This window comes from Rosa rugosa, chromosome 4 (genome assembly GCF_958449725.1).
Source record: "Rosa rugosa chromosome 4, drRosRugo1.1, whole genome shotgun sequence".
NCBI classification, from domain to species: domain Eukaryota; kingdom Viridiplantae; phylum Streptophyta; class Magnoliopsida; order Rosales; family Rosaceae; genus Rosa; species Rosa rugosa.
Genome location: NC_084823.1, coordinates 38,287,395 through 38,309,446, shown reverse-complemented (window position 1 = coordinate 38,309,446; position 22,052 = coordinate 38,287,395). Strand labels below are relative to the sequence as shown.

At 37.8% G+C, this 22,052-nt stretch overlaps 4 protein-coding genes and 1 non-coding gene across 7 annotated transcripts; 2 read left to right on the top strand and 3 right to left on the bottom strand.

Moving 5' to 3' along the window:
- Positions 1–4,712, top strand: LOC133743445 (uncharacterized). The gene is made up of 3 exons (XM_062171384.1): positions 1–1,515; positions 2,817–3,072; positions 3,984–4,712. Exons 1-3 carry the CDS (start codon positions 641–643, stop codon positions 4,161–4,163), a joined length of 1,311 nt encoding a protein of 436 aa, XP_062027368.1. The 5' UTR covers positions 1–640; the 3' UTR covers positions 4,164–4,712.
- A 1,114-nt stretch (positions 4,713–5,826) lies between these two features.
- Positions 5,827–7,269, bottom strand: LOC133744666 (large ribosomal subunit protein eL43-like). Its single transcript, XM_062172735.1, has 5 exons — positions 7,156–7,269; positions 6,891–6,930; positions 6,383–6,471; positions 6,217–6,299; positions 5,827–6,125 (listed from the first exon to the last, which is right to left on the bottom strand). Exons 1-5 carry the CDS (start codon positions 7,267–7,269, stop codon positions 6,062–6,064), a joined length of 390 nt encoding a protein of 129 aa, XP_062028719.1. The 3' UTR covers positions 5,827–6,061.
- A 701-nt stretch (positions 7,270–7,970) lies between these two features.
- On the top strand, positions 7,971–8,043 carry TRNAE-CUC (transfer RNA glutamic acid (anticodon CUC)). The gene has a single exon. It is a non-coding gene; the product is annotated as a tRNA-Glu (tRNA).
- A 1,575-nt stretch (positions 8,044–9,618) lies between these two features.
- LOC133742997 (SNF2 domain-containing protein CLASSY 4-like) lies at positions 9,619–11,287 on the bottom strand. The gene is made up of 4 exons (XM_062170734.1): positions 11,071–11,287; positions 10,789–10,947; positions 10,020–10,089; positions 9,619–9,909 (listed from the first exon to the last, which is right to left on the bottom strand). The coding sequence occupies exons 1-4, from the start codon at positions 11,266–11,268 to the stop codon at positions 9,881–9,883; spliced, it is 456 nt and encodes a 151-aa protein (XP_062026718.1). The 5' UTR covers positions 11,269–11,287; the 3' UTR covers positions 9,619–9,880.
- Positions 11,288–14,440: 3,153 nt separating this feature from the next.
- On the bottom strand, positions 14,441–21,139 carry LOC133742046 (SNF2 domain-containing protein CLASSY 4-like). Of its 3 annotated transcripts, none has more exons than XM_062169739.1 (6): positions 21,029–21,139; positions 18,601–20,510; positions 18,345–18,482; positions 17,752–18,156; positions 17,347–17,505; positions 14,441–16,541 (listed from the first exon to the last, which is right to left on the bottom strand). In XM_062169739.1, the coding sequence occupies exons 2-6, from the start codon at positions 20,479–20,481 to the stop codon at positions 14,619–14,621; spliced, it is 4,506 nt and encodes a 1,501-aa protein (XP_062025723.1). In that variant the 5' UTR covers positions 20,482–20,510; positions 21,029–21,139; the 3' UTR covers positions 14,441–14,618. The 3 variants fall into 3 exon arrangements, with proteins under 3 accessions (XP_062025723.1, XP_062025722.1, XP_062025721.1); XM_062169738.1 differs by having other exon boundaries at positions 21,025–21,101; XM_062169737.1 differs by having other exon boundaries at positions 18,601–21,095.
- Positions 21,140–22,052: the final 913 nt, after the last annotated feature.

Below are 22,052 nucleotides of genomic sequence, written 5' to 3'. Positions count from 1 at the left end.
TAAACTCTACTCTGATATTCAGCATTATCCTTCTTCTCCCCCACACAGTCAGCATTCTATCCAATTGGACATCGCCAACTCTCCTTCTTCATCTTTCAGCAGTGGCTTTTAAGCAAATACCATAAATTCCCGGGGGGTTTTAATCCAACAAGATTAAATAAAGTTATAAACCTCCACCAGGTCGGTTTATAGTTTCGTACACTCTGCAAAAACCAGAAATGAAAACCAAACCAGAGCAGCAGAAACAACCAACTCCAACACAACACACAGATCGATGAGTCTCTCTGATTCTGAGCAGACCCAGAAGCCAGTCTTCGCAGCAGAGCCTACAGTGATACCGCAAAACCCAACAGAGTGAAAAAGAAAGCAACTTTGTATGTCTTTGCATCAGAAAAGCAATAATATTTCACAGACCCAGATCGGAGTAGACGACCGGAAGGCTCAAAAAGAATGGATTTTGATCCCAATATCTGAAACCCAGTTTGTCGAACACGTCATCGCCACCACCCACTTTTGATTAATTCCGAAGCTAAATCATTCACCATCACCAAACCCAAATCCAAAATCGAATGAGGAACCCTTTTCCAAGAGTCCCTTTTAATCCAAGACCCTGTTCTCAGCTCACCATTCAAGTCCTATAATGACCCACATACCTTCTTCCCTATCCCACTCTGCTACTCTGTCTTCTCTGCACAATCACTATCATCACAACCATAGTCATTTGAATTCAGGCCCTTCTTCTTCTTCATCATCGTCTTCCACTTCTTTTCTCTGCTCTGCTTCGCTGGCAATCATTCCCTTTGCCACAAGGTCAGTTCTTCTGAAGCTTTTTCGCCATTTCCGGTGTGCCCATTTGCTCAGAGTCCACTCTCGCTTGATTGTTCTCCTTTTGGTGCCTTCCCTTTACTTCATCACAAGTCCTCGCCGTTCTTTCGTTCTTGATTTCCTCTCTGTGATCGCTTTCTCTGCTGCCATTCTCATTTCTATAAACATTGCACTGCCTCGTTTGGTCTCAATTCGCTTGTTTCTTGCCCGCTCCTTGCCGCTTTGCTCATCTTGTTACACCTCCAAGCTCAACAAGCCTCCTCCTCCGCCTGTGCTCTGGTCAATTGGGTCCAAGCCGAAATCGGAGAAGAGGCCAAACTCTGGGTCCTGGGTGCAGGTTTATAGTAATGGGGATGTTTATGAGGGTGAGTTTGATAAGGGGAAGTGTTCAGGAAGTGGGGTTTATTATTATAATATGAGTGGGAGGTATGAGGGTGATTGGGTGGATGAGAAGTATGATGGTCATGGTGTGGAGACTTGGGCAAGAGGAAGCCGGTATCGCGGGCAGTATAGGCAGGGCTTGAGGCATGGAATTGGGGTGTATAGGTTCTTCACCGGTGATGTTTACGCCGGAGAGTGGTCTAATGGGCAGTGTCATGGGTGTGGAATACATACTTGTGAGGATGGGAGCCGGTATGTTGGGGAGTTCAAGTGGGGTGTCAAACATGGACTTGGTCATTATCATTTCAGGTAAATTACACTCTTCTCTTTGTTTTAGATATGTTAACGGATTTCCATGTTCTTGTATATGATAAGATATTGACATTTGGAGTTAACACACTTACTGGTGGACATGTTATTCTATAAGGTCTCTTATGGATGCATATAGAGTTTACTCAAACTAGAGTAATGACACATTAGCAATTTCCAGTAGGTTATGGCCAGGTTAATCAAACTGGAAAGAGAGGTGGAATAGTCGAGGGATTTGAACTGATTGCATACCCTCTCTGAGTTAAAAGGCTATTCAGAGGTTGAGTAAAGCATTTTTTGTTGTATCTCAAGCTAGATTGTTGAGCTTGGTATGCTATCTCAGTTGCAAAGTTCATTGACAACTGAATCTCAATGTATGCTGTGTGGGTAAAACCTGGGAACAAAATATTTGGATGAATTTCAATCCTAGAAATATTAGTCTTATGGGACTGGAATCCATAGAATTATTAGAGGTATAGTGTATTAGTCAACTGAGGTATAATAAGCGTAATGGAATACATTGTGCACCAGGTTTGGCAGTTTATTGTTTTTTTTCCCCCTCTTTAGCTAGAGATTTGTTTCTTTGAGTCATGAGCTAATAGACCTCGTAAGTCTGTTAGGCCTTTCGGGGTTCCTTTGCTTTTACGAAAAAAAAAAAAAAAAATCGTTGTTGTAGGTCAGCAGGCTTCACTGTTTACAACCTTAGGCTATAATCAGGGGTGTGTGTGTCTTATAAGTAGGGATTTCACCTTCATGATGTGCATTTACCCTCTCATTTTTGTTGTTATTGCATTCACCATGTGCATTTACTACAGGGTCCCCTTGAATCTCCTTTTTTATAGATTTAAATGAACTGCTATAAGTTGTATCTGCTTGATTATGCTGCTGATGTATTTTTCACTTGTTAAATGGACAACTGGCTTGGTTTCCAACCTGCATCTGTCTTGTAGTTCTGCGTGTGCTTGAAACCAGTTCTAACACTTGCTAGATAAATCAGTATATCACTCGCACATTAATCACCATATACCAAGAAATTACAATTGGAGAGAAAATATTTCAGTAGTGATCCTTGTGTTACATAAATCCATGTATACAAGTGAAAATTAATCCACAAGACCTTATATCAATGATGATCATAATTAGTAATATACAGGAGATGTATAGTATGGGTAAATTACATACTTTCATGGTACTGACAGTTTCATATATGAATATGTTGAAAAGTTCAGCCATAGTAAGTGGGTTATTTCTTAAATTTTCAATGTGTATTTATTAACAGAAATTGCTGATTGATAATGCAGAAACGGAGACACGTATGCTGGGGAATATTTTGCTGACAAGATGCATGGTTTTGGAGTGTATCAGTTTGGAAATGGACATCGTTATGAAGGAGCCTGGCATGAAGGAAGAAAGCAGGGACTTGGTATGTACACTTTCAGAAATGGTGAAACACAATCTGGTCACTGGCAAAATGGGGTTATTGATCCCAGCATGCAGAATACCCATCCTGGATCCTCCTATGCTGTCAACCATGCCAAAGTTCTGAATACAGTCCAGGTAATTCTATATTATGCCCTTGTGGTAAAAAATAAAAAATTCTGAAGAAGTTCTATCTGAAATTCGATTTTCAATTAGTTAGCTACCTGAAATGAATCTTTTGTCAAGTTGCCAAGGCTCTGGTGTTTTTATGGTTATTGTTTTTGAGTTTGGAATAAGTTGCTGTTTTACGGTTATTGTTTTTGAGTTTGTAATAAGTTGCTGACTTCATGAATTCAGAGTTTACACATCATCATCTAGTATTTTTTTTTCTCTATTTCTTCTTATGGCCTTGGTTCAGTGGCACACCATCATACAAGTCATTTCTTCTCATGGGAACATCAATCAGTTAGATCTTTTTGTTGTCGCTCCATTATCAGCATTATGTGAAGGTCGGCATTGCTTTAGATTAGCTTTCTCTGTTGAGGATAAACTGTCTCCTACTCTTTGAGGTGTGTCTTCCATTGGTTTAGATCAATTTGTCTTCGTTTGTTTTTTTTTTTTTTTGAGATTGTAGTGGATGTATTGTTGTGGTTTGTGGGGAGCTTCATGATAGCATTTTTGTCAGTCTATAAAAACATCTTTGTGAGGTGCATCTTCCATTGGTTTTATCAGTTTGTCTTCGTTTGGGTTTTTTTTGAGATTGTAGTGGATGTATTGTCGTGGTGGGGAGCTTCATGATGGCATTGTTGTCAGTCTATTGGAAGTTTGTGGATGGATGAGTTCACTTACTAACACTACACATCATCAGTTACTAGAGATAGGCTTTTGGCTTTTGACCTTCAGCTGCCTGGGCATTTCCTCTGGAATGACACCTTTGCATTTTTCAATAAAATATTTCCACCTTGCATTTATCTGAATTGAACAAGCATTCACCGTGGTTTACTACTTTTTGAGTTTTTTCACCAAATCATCTTATGAATTATGAACAGGAAGCACGGAGAGCTGCTGAGAGAGCATATGAAGTGGCGAAGGTGGATGAAAGAGTGAAGAGAACTATGGCGACAGCTAACAAAGCAGCAAATGCTGCAAGAGTTGCGGCCGTAAAGGCTGTGCAAAAACAAATACACCAGCATAACAATGATGGCACCTCTCCCTCACGACTCGTCTAGTCTTAACAGACCAATCTAGAACCATCTGATTTGATGCATTCCCAATAGCCACGAGATATCATCTTTCTGTGATGATTTTGTCCACAGATGCTCGTATTACACCTTTTAGTGTCTGGACGATGAAAACAGGTTCCGTAGGCAGGCATCACACTTCTGCAGCAGAATTCCTACAGCATGTTATACTATTACTGTTAGACAAAGCACGGACGCACACCGAGATGAGTGCCACGCAAATGGTTCTTTTGTTTTGTTCTCTTTAGTTTTTGTTTTTGTCCTCTGCAATTATTACGATGGGCACCCGCCTGGAACCACATTCCGGTCATTCATATATATATATGGCCGTTTGAGGAGCAGGTAGGTTTTCCCATTTTCTTGGCCTAAAAAATATGTACATAGGATGAGTTGTGAGTAAGAAGAGCGTTCAAGTTCTGAACGAAGTTTGGCACTAGAGTGCCAAAATCTATAGCCCAGGGTTGCTATTACATTTTTGCTTTCCTGTGATGTAAACTGAACTGGTTATAAACTTATAATTATGTGTAATTGCTCCTGCATGAACACTCTCTTGTCTATGTTGTTTGTGTACACGTCTTCTACAAGAAAGAAAAGAAAATCTAGACTTTATGCCAACATCAGAGCGTGGAGTAAAAGCTGAAATGGGCAAGAGAATATGTGGTACAGGATTTAGTACAAGTTAAAACGAACTGGAGATGATTAAGCAACTATCCCTTTTGTGGTGAACTGCCAGGTTTCGGTTTCGGAATGAACTAATTGGTCCATATGATACTGAATCGCACATGTTGCCGATGGACTGAAATTCTTCAGTATCACTTCATTGACAACTCATAGGGAGAGTCGTTTAACTTAATTATGTTCTGGGTTGGCACATATCAATCTGTCATCAACAGTTATCTAAACCTCTCCGCCATGGAGGTTGCTTGACAAACAAGTCAAGACTTGTATCGATGCCTGGGATTTGTGCTTGTGTAATAAGTGTAGTATCTTATTTTCATTTTTTGGTCCTTACATAAGTTACAAAAAAATTACCACCTTCATGTTACATAAGTCGGTGATTCCATACCTGATCCATGCATATGGCTGCTACTCAGCCTAGTTCCCTACATTCCTCTATGAAATTGCTGAGCTTTCAAGGATTAAAAAGCAAGAAATACACTTATAAACCAAACCAGATGTAATGACAAAACATGCTCACACCTCCGGGACTCAAATTTTCAAGTTTAAAGCGACTTTTTGGTACTATGACATAGCAGGATCAATGCCTACAGAACAAACCCACTATACACCCGCGTCCTAGACAAATGTAATGACAAAACATGCCACACAACTCAGGGACTCAAATTTTCAAGTTTAAAGCGACTTTTTGGTACTATGACATAGCAGGATCAATGCCTACAGAACAAACCCACTATACACCCGCGTCCTAGACAAATGTAATGACAAAACATGCCACACAACTCAGGGACTCAAATTTTCAAGTTTACTGCAACTTTTTGGTACTATGACATAGCAGGATCAATGCCTACAGAATAAACCCACTTAACACCCGAATCAAGTACTATCCAAATGTATGCAAGGCTAGAGCAATGCACAGTGAACAAATCAAACCTGGCTAGTGCATGAACTCATTTCACAAATTCAAAGGCAGTAAAACAGAAATTGAGTCATTGATTAATAATTCCATTGCACTAGCAACCGAATAACTTCCAAGACAGCGAAATAATAATAATCTCTGATTAAAGATGCTACCACAAGTCAACAATGACATCCATAGTTCTTGAAAATAAAATAACAAGTAATAGGAGAAGAATTTCTCAAAACTGTTTGAAAGCCTACAAAAAGCTGAAATTGCCCGACACACAGAAGAGTACACCAACAGCAGCTTAACTCTCAGTTTGCTCCCTCAGCCTCCTGATGGTGCTTCTAACTGTAACAGCTGCAGCAGTGCTGATGAAGAAGAAAACAAATACTGTTTAGTTGATTTGTTTAAACAGAACATTTAAGGAAAATTGACTAAAAGTAAGGAGAGGTATATTACTTCAAAGTATAGGCACCACCAGCCTTCACTTTGCCACAGTCCTTGCATCCCCAGATGCCAACAGCCTTCCTCTTCACAGCATACTGCAACAAAGACATTAAAAATTTAATCAGCTCTACTTTGGGAGTAAAACACTTCAGGTTTTGAGAAAATAAAACCGCATTACCTTGCCGCAGAATTCACAGAAATACTTGCTGTGCTGACTGACTTCCATCTTCTTAATCTGCTTACGCAGACTGGCACCATAACGGGTACCTGATATAACAGGGATTAAAAAAAAATCATAAACACCCGCATCAACAAAAAGACTAGGCTAGAAAGTCAAATGCAAACCATATCTAGACAAGCTCACAAACTGTAGCATAGAACCACATTTCTCTTATGAAAAAAAAAATCGCACATCAATACAGAACTTCCAAGAAAATAAAAGACAAACAGTGTCGACTAATAACTTCCGATTATCAATCACTTCAGAATTACTTCTCAAGACACATAAACCTCTTCAATTAACATACCGAACCGAATGTTTTCACTCACAAACACCACAAAGCCCATATATCAACCAATAAGCGAAAGCTAAAGCCCACACATTTCTCACAAAGGCATCATAAAAGCAATACAAGCCATCGGAACAGAAAAAGCATTTAGATCTCTCTAAATTCAATAGAACGTACCATATTTCCCAACGATTCCAGCCTTCTTCGTTCTCTTAGTCTGCAACAAAAACAATCACCATTTCTTAGAAACACGCAACTTTTCCAGATACCAAATCAATTTCAACTAAAATTCATCGAAACAACTCTGTATTCACTAATCGAATCAAGTTTCTAGCTTTAGCTCAACAGAAACTTCATCCTTTTCTGCCACAGATTTAGTGAAAACTTGAAGAACAACTTTCAGTGGAAACAGAGAGAGAGAGAGAGAGAGAGAGAGAGTTACCATGGTTGGGGATAGGAGAAGGTCGCTGACTCTGAAAGTGGAGAAGCGGCTGCTACTGACTTCTCTGAGCAATAGGAGAAACCCTAACTTGCTTTCTTCGCTTTTATAGAGCATTAAAATGACCTATTGGGCCGGCCCTAGAACGGGTCAAGGAGTTTGGTCCGAACCAAAATCTATTATTCAGCCAGGCCCACTTCATATGAAAAATATTTCCTTATCTTTTGAGTAAAAATAAAAAATTTCCTTGGTTCCTATATGTATTTTTGGTGGGTTTCTTTTATGTTCCATAAAAGAAATATTACAAAACTGAAACACCTGGACAACCAATTAACCAAAACTAAAATGATCTAAATAAAAGGTCGAGCGGGGAAACTTCTTAACCCAAAATTAAGAATTCGAAAACATAACTGCATTAGCAACAAAATTTGTTTTCACTCGATGTGATAAAAAGAATTTATCCTCAAAATTCTAGCAAGGGACAAAATGTTTTTCACCAAGGAGCGAAGGTGCATGGACATCACAAGCATTGTTAATGCAATTACTAACAAGCTCAAATGTTTTCTTCATAACACTACACTAAATGAGGGAAGATTGAGAATGCCAGCAAGAATGGGGGAAGAATTTAAAATTTTAATTGACCCAATAACCAAAAAGACAAAAATTAGTTACAGTCTTAGTTTGATTTGCAGTCTCATAGATAGACTTGAGACAAAAAGAAACTCGTAGCATTCTTGTAATTCATGATGAAGCCAAGTTGTAAAGTTGTGAAATGCGCTTACACGTGAAATATAAAATTGCAGGATTACATTGCAAGCTCCGTTGTAGTCTAGTTGGTCAGGATATTCGGCTCTCACCCGAAAGACCCGGGTTCAAGTCCCGGCAACGGAAATTTTTTTTTTCCTTTTTCTTCAGGGCAAGTTTCAATCCAGAAATCATTCGGAGCTTCAGCATTGATAATTTGGCCAACCCAACCAGAGAATCAATCTCCATTGTGATCTCTAATTAGTAATTACCCCAACAGCTCCGATAAACCCAGATTGATTGGATCTGGTGCCATCCAGATTAAGTTTCATAAACCAACTGGAGGTTTCAACCAAGAAGGATATTAAGACAATAACTATCTAACCTGGAGAGTTGAGCTTGAGGATTCCTCCATTCATTTGCAGATGAGTTGGGTAGCATTGGTAGGCAGCTGGAAATTATCCTCAAAAACTACCTTACTTCCATAAATACCAAGTGAAAGCTAAAATACTGCACCATCTTAAATACAAGGAGGCAATGTAGAATTGCACCAGCCAGCAAGCCATCCAAGCCAATCCACTTGAAAAGCATTTCTGATAGTTGTAGGCCAACTAAGAGATTCCCAAATGGTGAGGGCTTTAGGGCAATCCCTAAATAGATGTAATAGAGTTTCTACTCACCTTGGGCAAGCATGACAATTATCATTTTCTGTAAAACCTCTTTCTAGCTCTCTGGACATTTGTAAGAAGTCTACCATGAACACTCCATAAAAAGGTTTTTAACTTGGGAGGAATATTCATCCCCCTATTATTGAAGTTTAAATGGTATAAATCTTGCTGGAATCAACAAGTTGTGCATAGCCTTTTCAGTTTTTCCTTTGATTATGTACATTTGCAAGTTGTACATAGCCCTCTGAGTTAACCAATCAGGAATCTGAGACTTTTTAGGGAGTTCTCACAGACTCCATGAAAAAGTAATGTTCAGTTAATGTTTATATGCAGCTAGTTCATTGTTTAGATATATGCTGGGTCAATAAGTGTTTCCTTGCTACTACTGTGACGAAAAAAAGGAATGTTTATCCATAACGGAGCTATAGAAATGACATCCACAGTTACCAAAATATTGTCAAATTTATCTTCTTATTGGCAAAATATGGTCCTGAATACTTCCATAAAACCCAAATGATAGATAGTTAGATACACTAAACCATGGAGAAGAGTACTGTTAAACCGAGACAAGCATGATATAAACAGCCAAGTGTTTGATATGTCTAGGTGCTGTGATCTTCAACACTACCTAAAGACAACTAAGAAATAACACAAGAAAGAAACTGGAAGATAGAAAGTTGATAATCCTTCATATGCTTCTTTGAACCTGTATCAGATGTGTAAAGGAGGAAACAATTAAAATCTTATCAAGTTTACAATATGGCAACACAAAAATTTCAAAAGCTTCGTAGATTATATCTGGAAAGACTACAGAGTTTCAATATGTCTTTGATTAATCAAAAGATCAGTCATTCATTAGAGGAATCATTACGGATACTGGGATGCGATATATTGAGTTACTGAAAATATCACAACATACCATGCCAGTTATATGACAAGAGGACAATATTCATCATCATAGTTATTTTTATACTATCCCGGTTCTTATTTTCTGTTAAGATATTCTTATTAAACAATACATCCTATAGTTTGAATAAAGTATGTTTAATTCAACTCTAATTAAACACAGCGGCAAATAACTGGCAACTGTAATCCAGGTGCATAAATAAATGAATGCATGGATTTTTCTGTTGATCTTTCCGTGAAGCGATCGAGAGTGCATACAGTAAACACTGAACACGCAGATTTGCATATGTACAGACAGGAACATAACAACACCAACAAGAACACAATTAACTATGTCAACTAACCAAATTGCAGATACCGTACCACATACTTCTTCGCCATCCTCAACTGTCCTCTTCCATAATATCAGCTTAAGAAGATTCAGCTTCAGAATCTTCATCTGTCAAACACAGAATATAGGAGAAAAAACAGATGCTTTAGAATCTAATGGAGGTAATATGCCTTCAGTATGAGTTTCGGAACCAAAGCCAGAATCGTCAAGGTCATTACCCTGATAATCATCAACCCGGTTGTCTTCTTCATAAAAGCTCTTCCCAGCTTTTCCATAGGGGTTTGGAGCCTGGAATAATCACAACCAAGGGAAAAATAACATATCAGAAAATTTTAGCAATAAGAAATTAAATTGCCAGACATAGCAAAGGATTAACCAAACAGCAGAAACATTCAAGGACAATCAGCACCTTTTCTATTTGAAAGTCTAAAATCAACAAATTCAAGCTATTCGTAATATTAAGCACCAATGAGGTAAATGAAAAATGTCATCCTTCAATCCTCCAAATATCAAAGAATAATCAAGACTTGTCGAATTAGAAGATATAGAAAAGCAATTGTCAAGTCCAATAGTGGAAGAGTTATTCCCAAACAACATCAGCAATACAATAAAACCTAAAACTTGAAAGCAACAATTGAGAATACAAATTGAGTCAAAATACTTGAGCTTGCAGTTTGTAGTGTTATCAAATCAAACTAAGCAAACTAAAGGTACAGAAAACGGAATAGAAATACAGTATGGTATCCAAACAATGAATCCCACATATTTCCAGTAAGTCCTTGCTACATCTCTAAACCTAAAAGAAAGGCTACAAAGGATGCATACTAATGCATGTGCCAACACATTGCTCTGTATTCAGCAGCATCAACAGATTTAAACACCAGACTTCAAAAGATTTTAGTGCAAATGAAAAACACCTAATTACTTAACATGATGAATCTCAATTAAAACTTGTAAGGAACATAGATAAAGGATGGCAAGACTTACAAAGTCTGGTAAAATATACTTGATCTCCTGATGCACATAAGGGCAGAATTTGAAATACCGTCCAATTTCAATATCAAGTATAAGTTGATGTTTCCCTTGACTACAAAGCATATGCTGAGTAACTTCCTTACCGGGAGGGATTGAGTCATTAGTTTCAACCTGCCGCAAACTTTCAATTATAAACAATCTTATGTAAGAAACAATATAAACTGATGTGAAACAGTATAATTTATAACTTGTTTCAAAGAGTAGATTTATAGAGTGTTGTTTATGCCAGCCTACCACAATAGAATCAGTGGAACCAATCCCTTCAGACATGAGGACAGAGTCAAATTCTTCATAAAGTTCTTCTAGTTCTATCTCAGAAGCTGACTTCTCTGGTGCAGGACTTGAAGGATGACCAAGCCTGAAAAACATTGGAAGAGGCTTATCTCTTGGAGTTTCATCTTGGGGAACAGAAGCCTGGTTGTACCTCCTCATTTTCTTACTCCTTGCTGGACTCCCCCCACTGTTAATCTTCATTTCCAAAAAAGAAAATTTTACATTTCTAGCAAGAAATTTTATAAGCTACACAAACTGAGCACTTTTACACGAAAGATCCAGAGAACAAAAAAAAATAACGTTCATAAAACAGATTAAAGGTTCTGCATTTACTACCAAAATCTGCACTTCCACACCAAAATAAACACACCACACATATAGAATAGTCATTCAACACAAAACCATAAGATTCAGCTTTTCTACCCAAAAAAGCAAAGAGTTTCAAGAACACTTACTTCACCAAACCACAAACCAAACACAGGGATTCAATAGTTTTGACAAAAAGATAAAAATAAAATAAAATAAAAAAAGTATAAGGTCTTTCTCACTGAAACCACACACAACATACCTATACAATAATCAGAAAGCGTAAATCTTTTCTACTGAAAAGAACCAAAATGCATCAGAAAACGGTCTCTGCTACACCAAGATCACACATACCAAAAAGAACACCATTAAAGACATGAACATGGATAAAAACAGAGGAAACATTGCTTTAGAGAAAGAGAGAGGAGTGTACCAGATAAAAATGTAAGCCTTTAGCAGAGAGAAGATACAGTACGGACAGAACAGGGTATAATAGGCGCTTAGAAGAAAATGCATGCTCTGTAGAGAGAGCTAGCTGGGTTCTCTGTTTTCTCTAACAGACCACACTCAAACAGAGGAAACAATGCTTTAGAGAAAGGGAAAGGAGTGTACCACACGAAACTTACAAAAATACTGTTTACTCCCTATATTTCATCGTTTCAGTCCCTGACCTTCGAATTTCACCTAAAAAGTCCCTGAACTCTCAATTTCCTCCCAATTGGTCCCTGCCGTCAAAATTTTCGGTTAAAGTTGCCGAAAATGTCTATTATGCCCTCACTTACTTTTTTTTTTTAATTTATTTTTTGTCTGTTTTTTTTTTTTTTTTTTTTTCATTTCACCTCTTGAAGGTCTGTGGATTGGAACCATCTTGATGAGGAGATGAATAGAAGGAGGCGAAAGAGCCGGAAGAAGAAGATGTAAAAAGAAAAAAAAAATATAAAAAAATAGAGGAAGAGAAATATATATTTTTTTAAGTAAATGAGGGTATAATAGACTTTTTAGGGGAAGATAACGGAGTTTTTTACGGATGCTTGACGGCAGGGACCAATTGGGAAGAAATTGGGAGTTCATGAACTTTTTAGGTGAAATTCAAATGTCAGGGACTGAAACGATGAAACTCTATAAGTATAGGGAGTAAACAGTATTTAACCTTTTTTTTTTTTTTTATGAATGTAACTTTCAAGTTACACGCTCACGCTGTTGGTTTCCTTAAACAGACCGCACACAATCAAGCAAGTTCTAGAAGCAAGCTTTTTGCCAAGAAAACGCCTAGCCTTTATCATTATTATTTGTATTAAAATAAATGAAATGTGGTTTTTCATGTTTAAAGATAACATAGGAGTGAATTTAAGCAGGATTTCAGTATTATTCTGACATTTGTTTTCCAAATCCAAATGAAACTTCAAGAGACATAAGTTCTCAAGTGTTAGGGGTACCCCATATTGAAGGGATTAATTTTTTTAAATTTTGTTTAAAGGGCAAGGTTAGTTTTTTGACATAACGTTCAAGAGACATGATCTCGTAAAGTAGCGTGATTTGGGACGTAAAGATTAATTTTGAATACGTAATGTTGATTTCCTGTTATAGAATGGTATATGTTCAGTTTAACTTTTTGAGACTTTTTCAACTAACAAACTTTGTTTAGCTCAAGATATTATTTTTTAGAATCTCGATTACTAACCCAAGTCCCAAAAACGACAAAACATAGTGATTTAGATTAATTACTTGTTACGAAGTTGGTATCTCACTTATTACGTCAGCCTCTTCAACTCAATGAAAAAAATTTAACCATCTTAATTTTTTCGAACTCTTTCTATTAATACAAACTTAATCTCGTGAATATAGAATTTAATTATTTCTAAAATAAACCATATATACCGAGTACCAGCTCTGAATCTTGCCTATCTTGTAGAAGATGCATGAACAAGATCAATTTTTGCCAAAGTTCTATGAAGCTGAAAGCCTTTTGTCTCGGTTTAATATTACTCTTCTCCATGGTTTACTGTATCTATAATTTGGGTTTTATGGAAGTATTCAGACCAGATTCTGGGCTTAGACAATGTTTTGGTAACTGTGGATGTCATTTCTATAGCTCAATTATGGTTGTTTATTCCCTTTTTTTTTTTTCCACAGTAGTAGCAAGGAAACAATTATTGACCCAGCATATATCTAAACACATGAACTAGCTGCATATAAACATTAATTGAACATTGTATCAAAAAAAAAAAAAACATTAATTGAACATTACTTTTTCATAGTCTGTGACACCCTAAAAAGGTATCAGATTCCTAATTGTTTAACTCAGAGGGCTATGTGCAACTTTCAAATGTATATAATCAAAGGAAAAACTGAAAGGGCTATGCACAACTTGTTGATTCCAGCAACATTTATACCATTTAAACTTCAATAATAGGGGTTGAATATTCCTCCAAGTTAAAAACCTTTTTATGGAGTGTTCATGGGAGACTTCATATAAAGGGTTCTTTTTGTTTCAAATATCGCAAGACTGCAAATCAAACAAGTCTGTAACTAAATTGGACAATTGGTTACTAGGTCAAATAAATTTTTAATTTCTTCCCCCATTCTTGCCGGCACTCGCTATCTTCCCGCATTCAGTCATTCAGTGTAGTGTTATGAAAGAAAACACTTAAGCTTGTTAGTAATTGCATTAACAATGCTTGTGATGTCCCTTGGCGCCTTCACTCTTTGGTGAAAAACATATTCTTCCTTGCCAGGAGATTTGAGGATATTTCCTATTATCAAATTGAGCGTAAAGCAAATTTTGTTGAGAGATGCGGTTACGTCTTCGGATCCTCAGTTTTGGGTTACGATGCTACCGCTCTCGGCATTCTCTTCCTTTTATCTAGATCACTTTAATTTTCGTTGTCTAGATGTTTAAATTTGTAATATTTCTTTTATGTTCCAAAAAAAAAAAAACCCACCAAAAATAAATATAGGGACCAAAATTATTTTTACTCAAAAGATGAGGAACCATATGAAAAATATGAAGTGGCCTGGGCTGAATAAAGAACAAGTAGATTGTGGGTCGGACCAAACTCCTTTGACCCGTCTGACTTTAAATGAACAAACCTTGGCAAGGCCGAATTCGCTGTGGTGATGGTGGTAAAGAAGTAACTGCAAGATTTGGTAGAATAGAACACAATTGTATTAAACTATGAATTCAGCTTCAGAGAAGAGGAGATTTACATAAAATCTTCATCCAAATATGAGGCTTCATCCAGTAATGTTATCTTGTGGAATATATGCTTGAGTTTCTCATGCTGCACCATCTCTTCCAAAACCTTGTCCTCTGCTACCGCAGATGGGAGTTTCTTGGCATCTGCTTCTGTATTCGAACAAGAAAATACCAACTCAGACAACCGATGCTTCTCAACTTGCCGGCTGTATTTGTCCTCTTCTCTTGCCCCAGCCATGAGGAGATGGTATATGCAGACAATCTTTTTCTGTCCCAATCGGTATGCTCGGGATATAGCTTGCCTCTCCACAGATGGGTTCCATGCAACATCAAGCAGTACAACCCTTGAAGCTCCAACTAAACTTATTCCTTCATTACAACCTTTTGTTGTAGCTAACATTGCCTTTGCTTTGGAGGTTGGATCATTGAAATAACTCATTGAGGATTGGCGTTGCTTTGCATCACATTTTCCATCCATATACACAACCTCCTCTCCTTCCACCCACTGAAACTGAGATTTGAGCAGGTCCCTTATCAAGAACAATGGATCAACCCACTGACTGAATACCAAAACTCTTTCCTTCATAGCTTGACAGAGCCGAATAAGATCAACTGCAAATCTTGCCTTGACTCCACATTCAGGATTTAACTTAATTTCAGCTAGCCTTTCCCAGTCACCTGGATACTCGTCACCCTCATCATGAAACATAGAGCGCTCTTCAGTAAGCAAGAGAGAAGGATGGATAGTTACTTTAGCCTCTATTCTTTCATATTTGAATGGATTCTTTATCAGCCGAGTCCTGTCAGAATATCTCTGCTGTAAAGCTGTTGGCTGTAGAACAACGACTGAGTTCCTTAACCCGGGAAGCTTATCTTGCAGTATGGTGCCTTTGTAAACATGCACAAATGGGGAAATCATAGCTCTGACCTCCTTGGCTCGCTTTGTATTATCATCCGCAAATTGGCCTCTCCCAGCATTGCTTTTTCTGCCTTCTCTGCCTCGAATTTGGCCCGAAGTCCATTGCTTTTTGTCAAAAGCTCCAAGGCAGGTAAGATTGGTGGTCCATTCTGGCCTCACCAAGCGGACTGTATTGTAGAGCTCCTCAAAATTATTCTGAAAAGGAGTACCAGACAGGATAATGCGCCTTCTTGTTTTCAGTTTTAAAAGAGCATTCCATGAGTGACTCTGGTCATTGCGAGGATTGTGCCCTTCGTCAAATACTACAAGACCAGGAAATTTAAGAAGGATTTCACTCATCTGCTCAACTTCTAACTTTCGTCTTGAAGAAAGTGGATGTTTTCCTTTCTTGGTAGGGGCTCCACATACCTGCTCAAACAATGAATAACTAATCCCCAAGATGCTTCTTTTCTTTGCCCAGGACTTCAGCTTAACAATACGGGTCAAGTTGATCATTTCTGAACTTTTACCATCCTTCACAAGATTGCGAGCTGCTTCATCCTCTTTCCCAGTGAAATCAGGATTGTTAAGATTGTGAAAGGGAATGTCAAAACCCCATTTCTTAAACTCCTCTTCCCAAGTAAGGAGCATGGTACGTGGAGCAACGATGAGGGGCCTGCTTGATGGGTTAAAATTCATGTACGACTGGATAAAGATTATAGTCAAACGAGTCTTTCCAGTTCCAGGTGCATGCGATATAATGCATCCATCACCACCATAAGCAGTAGGTTTTTCCAACTTTCCAAGCTGGATTCCACCAGCTAAGTGCCTCCAAATAAATTCAAAACCTTCACGCTGATGAGGGTACATATCACTTTCCACACCAGGGATCAAGTCCCACACTGTGCCTTCAGTATGAGCATGGGAACTAAAGCCAGAATCGTCAGGGTCATTACACTGAAGATCATCAAGGATAGACCGGTTGTCTTCTTCATAAAATCTCTTCCCAGCTTTTCCATAGGGGTTTGGAGCCTGGAATGATCACAACCAAGGGAAAATTAACATGTCAGATACTTCAAAGTTTTAGCAATAAGAAATTAAATTGCTAGACAAAGCAAAGGATTAACCAAACGGCAGAAACATTCAAGGACATTCAGCACAACTAACTTGATAGTTCTATTTGAAAGTCTAAAATCAACAAATTCAAGCTTTTAATAATATTAAGCACCAATGAGGTTAATGAAAAATGTCATCCTTCAATCCTCCAAATATCAAAGAACAAACAAGACTTGTCGAATTAGAAGATATATAAAAGGAATTGTCAAGTCCAATAATGGAAGAGTTATTCCCAAACAACATCAGCAATACAATAGAACCTAAAACTTGAAAACAACAATTGAGAATACAAATTGAGTCAAAATACTTGGGCTTGCGGTTTGTAGTGAAATTAAATCAAACTAAAACCTAAAAATTGAAAACAACAATTGAGAATACAAATTGAGTCAAAATACTAGGGCTTGCAGTTTGTAGTGAAATCAAATCAAACTAAGCAAACTAAAGGTACAGAAAATGGAATAGAAATACAGTATGGTATCCAAACAATGAATCCCACATATTTCCAGTAAGTCCTTGCTACATCTCTAAACCAGAACGAAAGCCTACAAAGGATGCATACTAATGCATGTGCCAACACAGTGCTCTGTATTCAGCATCATCAACAGATTTAAACACCAGACTTCAAAAGATTTTAGTGCAAATGAAAAACACCTAAATACTTAACATGATGAATCTCAATTAAAACTTGAAAGGAACATAAATAAAAGATCGCAAGACTTACAAAGTCTGGTACAATATACTTGATCTCCTGATGCACATGAGGGCAGAATCGACATATGTATCCAATTTCTTCATCAAGTGTAAGATCATGTTTCCCTTGACTACAAAGCATATGCTGAGTAACTTCCTTACCGGGAGGGATTGAGTCATTAGTTTCAACCTGCCAACCAAACTTTCAATTATGAACAATCTTATGGAAGAAACAATATAAACAGATGTGAAACTGTACAATTTGTAACTGGTTTCAACTTTCAAGTATACGTATTAATACAGCATAGAGCAACAAATAATATAGGAGTGTTGTTTATGCCGTAGTTAAGCATGTACTAATAGGCTATAAAACACCATAGTTAAGCATGTAGTTTTCAAGAGTAGATTTATAGGAGTGTTGTTTATGCCAACCTACCACAATAGAATTAGTGGAACCAATCCCTTCAGACATGAGGACAAAGTTATATTGTTCAAAAAGTTCTTCTAGTTCTATCTCAGAAGCTGACTTCTCTGGCGCAGGACTTGGAGGATGACCAAGCCTGAAAAACTTTGGAAGAGGCTCATCTCTTGGAGCTTCATCCTGGGGGGATTCATCGTTAGAAGGAGGTAACTGTTCCCCTGACACTTCTCCCTTGTCATAAATCGAATCTACAAGAATCATAAAGGCATTGCAATCTTTTGGTGCTGTAATGCCCTTTTCGTTGGTAAGCTCCCTCACCCTTTCTTCCTTCTTATACGGTTCCGGACGACTACCAGCATATGTCTCATCATTGTCTTCCTTTCGTGAATTAATGGATTCTGAAAAGTTGTTTCCTTCAGCCTGGATAATCAGGAAAGTTCATGTCAAAATACAGTCGAACAATTATGTGCTTGTGTTGACAAAAGATGAAAGGTTCTTTACTACAATCTACGTATTAGCTGGCCCGATGTTAGATATATGCATGCTACAAACAAAGGAAAGATTGATAATGGCGACTCGGAAAAAAATATAAATTTATACTTTCTTACCTCTACATCCGTCTTGCAAGCCCTCTGCACATCAAGTTTACTGCCTTTATCAAAACCAGATTCTGAAGTACCACCATGCGTCTCATCATCGAAATCATGTATCGTATTCTTTGACCTTGCATCATCATTTCCTTTGGCCTGAATGATCAATAAAGATTATGTCAAACTAATATAGTTTATGAAACACTATAAAAAACACTATAAAGACTAGAGTGTACTTCTGAATAACAGAGTACAGAGATTAATATATGCAAACCTTAGATTCAGTCGAAGCATTCTCATCATATGCCATAGCAAATTTATATTCATCAAAAAGTTCATCTACTTCTCTCTCATAATCTGGTTTCTCAGGAATAGTTGGCTGCTTAGAAAAACTGAATCTCAAAGGAAGAGATTCAACTTTTGGGGCTTCAAATGCAACTGTAGGTAACCTTTTCCGTTTTGGTGCCCTCGTGCTCTTTTGTTTAGAAAGGAAGCTATCCCCTTTGGACTTTTTGCATTCATTATGCACCTCATTCCATTTACCGGACCAAGTTTTACGTCCAACAGTCCCAGTTTTTCCTTTATATTTGGTGTCATCCTTTAATCTACTAGCAGAACCAGTTTCGGACTCTGCTTTCAACTTACCATTGTTTTCATTTCTGCTATAACCAAAACCAGTTTTTCCCTCACTTCCATATTCTCTTCTTTTATCCCACCCATCTTTCCTTTCAGCAGATACACCTCCCGCCTTTCCCAGTTTCTCACTTATGTCATTAATATCATGAACAGAAGAAGAATGTAGATTACACTCATCACCACTTCTGTTTTCCTTCGAACCAACCCCAACACTTTCTTCCTTCCATACTTTCCCATCATTGTTATCATCACTTCTATCACACCCAATTCTCTCTTCGGCCAACACACTCTCTGCCTCGCCCAATTTCTCAATTCTGTCATTAATATCATGAACAGAAGAAGAATGTAGATTACACCCCTCACCACTTCTGTTTTCCTTTGAACCAACCCCAACAATTTCTTCCTGCCACACTTTCCCATCATTGTTATCATCACTTCTATCACACCCACTTCTCTCTTCGGCCAACACACTCTCTGCCTCCCCCAATTTTGCACTTCTGTCATCGATATCATGACGAAAAGAAGAATGTAGATCATCCCCATCAGCATTAATCTTTCCGTTCGGAAGAATCCCGAGACTTTCTTCCTTCCAGACTTGCTCACTTCTGACATCAGTATCATGAGCAGAACAAGAATGCAGATCATCACCATCATCACTTATCTTTCCTTCCAGACCAACCTCAACAGTTTCTCCTTTGCTTACTTTCTTGCTGCTGTCATCAAAATCATGACCATAAGAAGAATGCAGATCATCCCCATCAGCATTTCTATTTCTCTCCAAACCAACCTCAACACTTTCCTTCTTGCTCTCTTTCTCATTCTTCTCTGTCAATTCACCCTCCTCTTCATTTCCCTCCTCACAGCTATCTTCATCAGATGAAGAAACACATTCCTCATCATTTTCCTCCACTGTGGACTCTTTCCCTGGCAAGAACTCACTTTCGTCACTACTGTCCTCTTCATCTGCTGATGAAACGGCCTCATCACTCTCGTTACCACTGACATCATCAACATCCTCATTACTTCCACCATCACTCACATCATCAACATCAACTCCTCCCCCTCCTCCTCCTCCTCCTCCTCCTCCTCCCTCTTTACCTTTAGAAACTACTACCTCCTCATCATCATCACTATCCACCAAATCGACAACTTCCACACCATTATCTGAAACAGCTCTCCAGTTGCAACCATCTTTGTTGCTATCATCTAATCCTAAACTCCTCTTTCTCTTCACACCAGCCGCAACTCCTTTCCCCTTTCCCTGTTTCCCACTACTCTCTTGAGAATAAAAACCCTCCGAATCGTCATCAGTCTGTTCCACATGATCAGCAACCCACTCAAAACTCTGTTTCCTAGAACTGGACTCACTCATATGAGAAACAGAAGCCTGGTTGGACCTCCTCATTTTCTTACTCCTTGCTGGACTCACCCCACTGTTGATCTTCATTTCCCAATAACGTTCGATGAGAGCCATTTCTCTCTTCGACCTTGTTCTGCTTGATATAGGCCTATAATCCATAGACTTCTCTACAAGGACTCCACAATGTCCTGCCAAAAACATAGAAATTGTTCATATAACAGATCAAAGGTTCTACATTTACTACCAAATACTGCACTTCCGCACCAAAATGAACGCACCCACACATACAGAATAGCCATTCAACACAGAACCTTAGGATTCAACTTTTCTACCCAAAAAAACAAAGAGTTTCAAGAATACTTACTTTCACACCAAATCACAAACTAAACACAGGGATTCACTCGTTTTGACAAAAAATCAAAACAAAAAAGTATAAGGTCTTTCTCACTGAAACCACACACAACGTACATATACAACAAAATTATCAGAAAGGGTCAATATTTTCTACTCAAAACTCAAAAGAACCAAAGTGTGCTACACCAAGATCACACATACCAAAAACAACACCATTGAAGACATGAACACGAAAAAAAAAAAAAAAAAACAGAGAAAACATTGCTTTAGATAATGAGAGAGGTGTTCCGAGACAAAAATGTAAGCCTTGTGTTAAATAAAACCAGAAGCAGAGAGAGGATACAGTACGGACAGAACAGGTTATACAAATAGGCGCTTAGAAGAAAATGCAGAGAGAGCTAGCTGGGTTCTCTGTTCTCTCTTCCTCTCCCTCCCGTTTCTTACTGGAAGAGCAAGAGTTGAGTCAAATGGAGTCTTCAGTCTTTGTTTGACCAAAACACCCCTTCATGGCTCTGAGGTCCTGGTCTTGCAAGGGGGGTTTACGATTGTAATCTGGCGTGAGATAGGGAGGGTAGAATTGGTATTTGATAGTGCACACGTGTCAAGCGAAGATGAGTGGAAAGTATGTTACACAGGGCTATTGGTTTTCCTCAAACAGACCTCACTATTTCTGACCCCAAAAAAAAAAAAAATGGAGACCATACTATCATCATTGCATGCTTTGGATACTTCAATTTGATTGGACTAAACGTCACAATCAAGCAAGTTTTAGAAGCAAAAAACTATTTACAAGAAAACGCTCAAGTCTTTATCATTATTGTTTGTATTGAAATAAATGAAATGAGGTTTTTCATGTGTGAAAATCTAAGCTGGGTTTCAGGATAATTCTGAAGTTTGTTTTCTAAGTGGAACTTCAAGAGACATAAGTTCTCAAGTGTTAGGGGTACCCCTATTGAAGCGATTGATTTTTTTTTTTAAATTTTTTTTTAAGGTGCAAGGTTAGTTTTTTGACATAACGTTCAAGAGACATGATCTCGTAAAGTAGCGTGATTTGGGACGTAAAGATCAATTTTGAATACGTAATGTTGATTTTCTGTTATAGAATGGTATATATTCAGTTTAACTTTTTGAGACTTTTTCAACTAACAACTTTGTTTAGCTCAAGATATTATCTTTTAGAATCTCGATTACCAACTCGAGTCTCAAAAACGACAAAACATAGTGATTTAGATTAATTACTTGTTATGAAGTTGGTGTCTCACTTATTACGTCAGCCTCTTCAACTCAATGAAAAAAAATTAACCATCTTAATTTTTTATAACTCTTTCTGTTAATACAAACTTAATCTCTTGAATGTCGAATTTAATTGTTTCTAA

Bases quoted from the DNA above. Each gene is read 5' to 3' on its own strand.
- LOC133743445 (XM_062171384.1), top strand. From the start codon at position 641: ATGACCCACATACCTTCTTCCCTATCCCACTCTGCTACTCTGTCTTCT. The intron at 1,516-2,816 runs GTAAATTACACT...TTGATAATGCAG, and splicing joins CTTGGTCATTATCATTTCAG to AAACGGAGACACGTATGCTG. The intron at 3,073-3,983 runs GTAATTCTATAT...AATTATGAACAG, and splicing joins AAGTTCTGAATACAGTCCAG to GAAGCACGGAGAGCTGCTGA.
- LOC133744666 (XM_062172735.1), bottom strand. From the start codon at position 7,269: ATGCTCTATAAAAGCGAAGAAAGCAAGTTAGGGTTTCTCCTATTGCTC. The intron at 6,472-6,890 runs GTACGTTCTATT...CTGTTATATCAG, and splicing joins TGGAATCGTTGGGAAATATG to GTACCCGTTATGGTGCCAGT. The intron at 6,126-6,216 runs GTAATATACCTC...CTTCTTCATCAG, and splicing joins GGTGGTGCCTATACTTTGAA to CACTGCTGCAGCTGTTACAG.
- LOC133742997 (XM_062170734.1), bottom strand. From the start codon at position 11,268: ATGAGGAGGTACAACCAGGCTTCTGTTCCCCAAGATGAAACTCCAAGA. The intron at 10,948-11,070 runs GTAGGCTGGCAT...AGTTTGCGGCAG, and splicing joins GTTCCACTGATTCTATTGTG to GTTGAAACTAATGACTCAAT. The intron at 9,910-10,019 runs GTAATGACCTTG...TGTGTTTGACAG, and splicing joins CCGGGTTGATGATTATCAGG to ATGAAGATTCTGAAGCTGAA.
- LOC133742046 (XM_062169737.1), bottom strand. From the start codon at position 20,523: ATGTTTTTGGCAGGACATTGTGGAGTCCTTGTAGAGAAGTCTATGGAT. The intron at 18,483-18,600 runs GTTTGCATATAT...TTGATCATTCAG, and splicing joins ATGCTTCGACTGAATCTAAG to GCCAAAGGAAATGATGATGC. The intron at 16,542-17,346 runs GTAAGTCTTGCG...TGATCATTCCAG, and splicing joins AGTATATTGTACCAGACTTT to GCTCCAAACCCCTATGGAAA.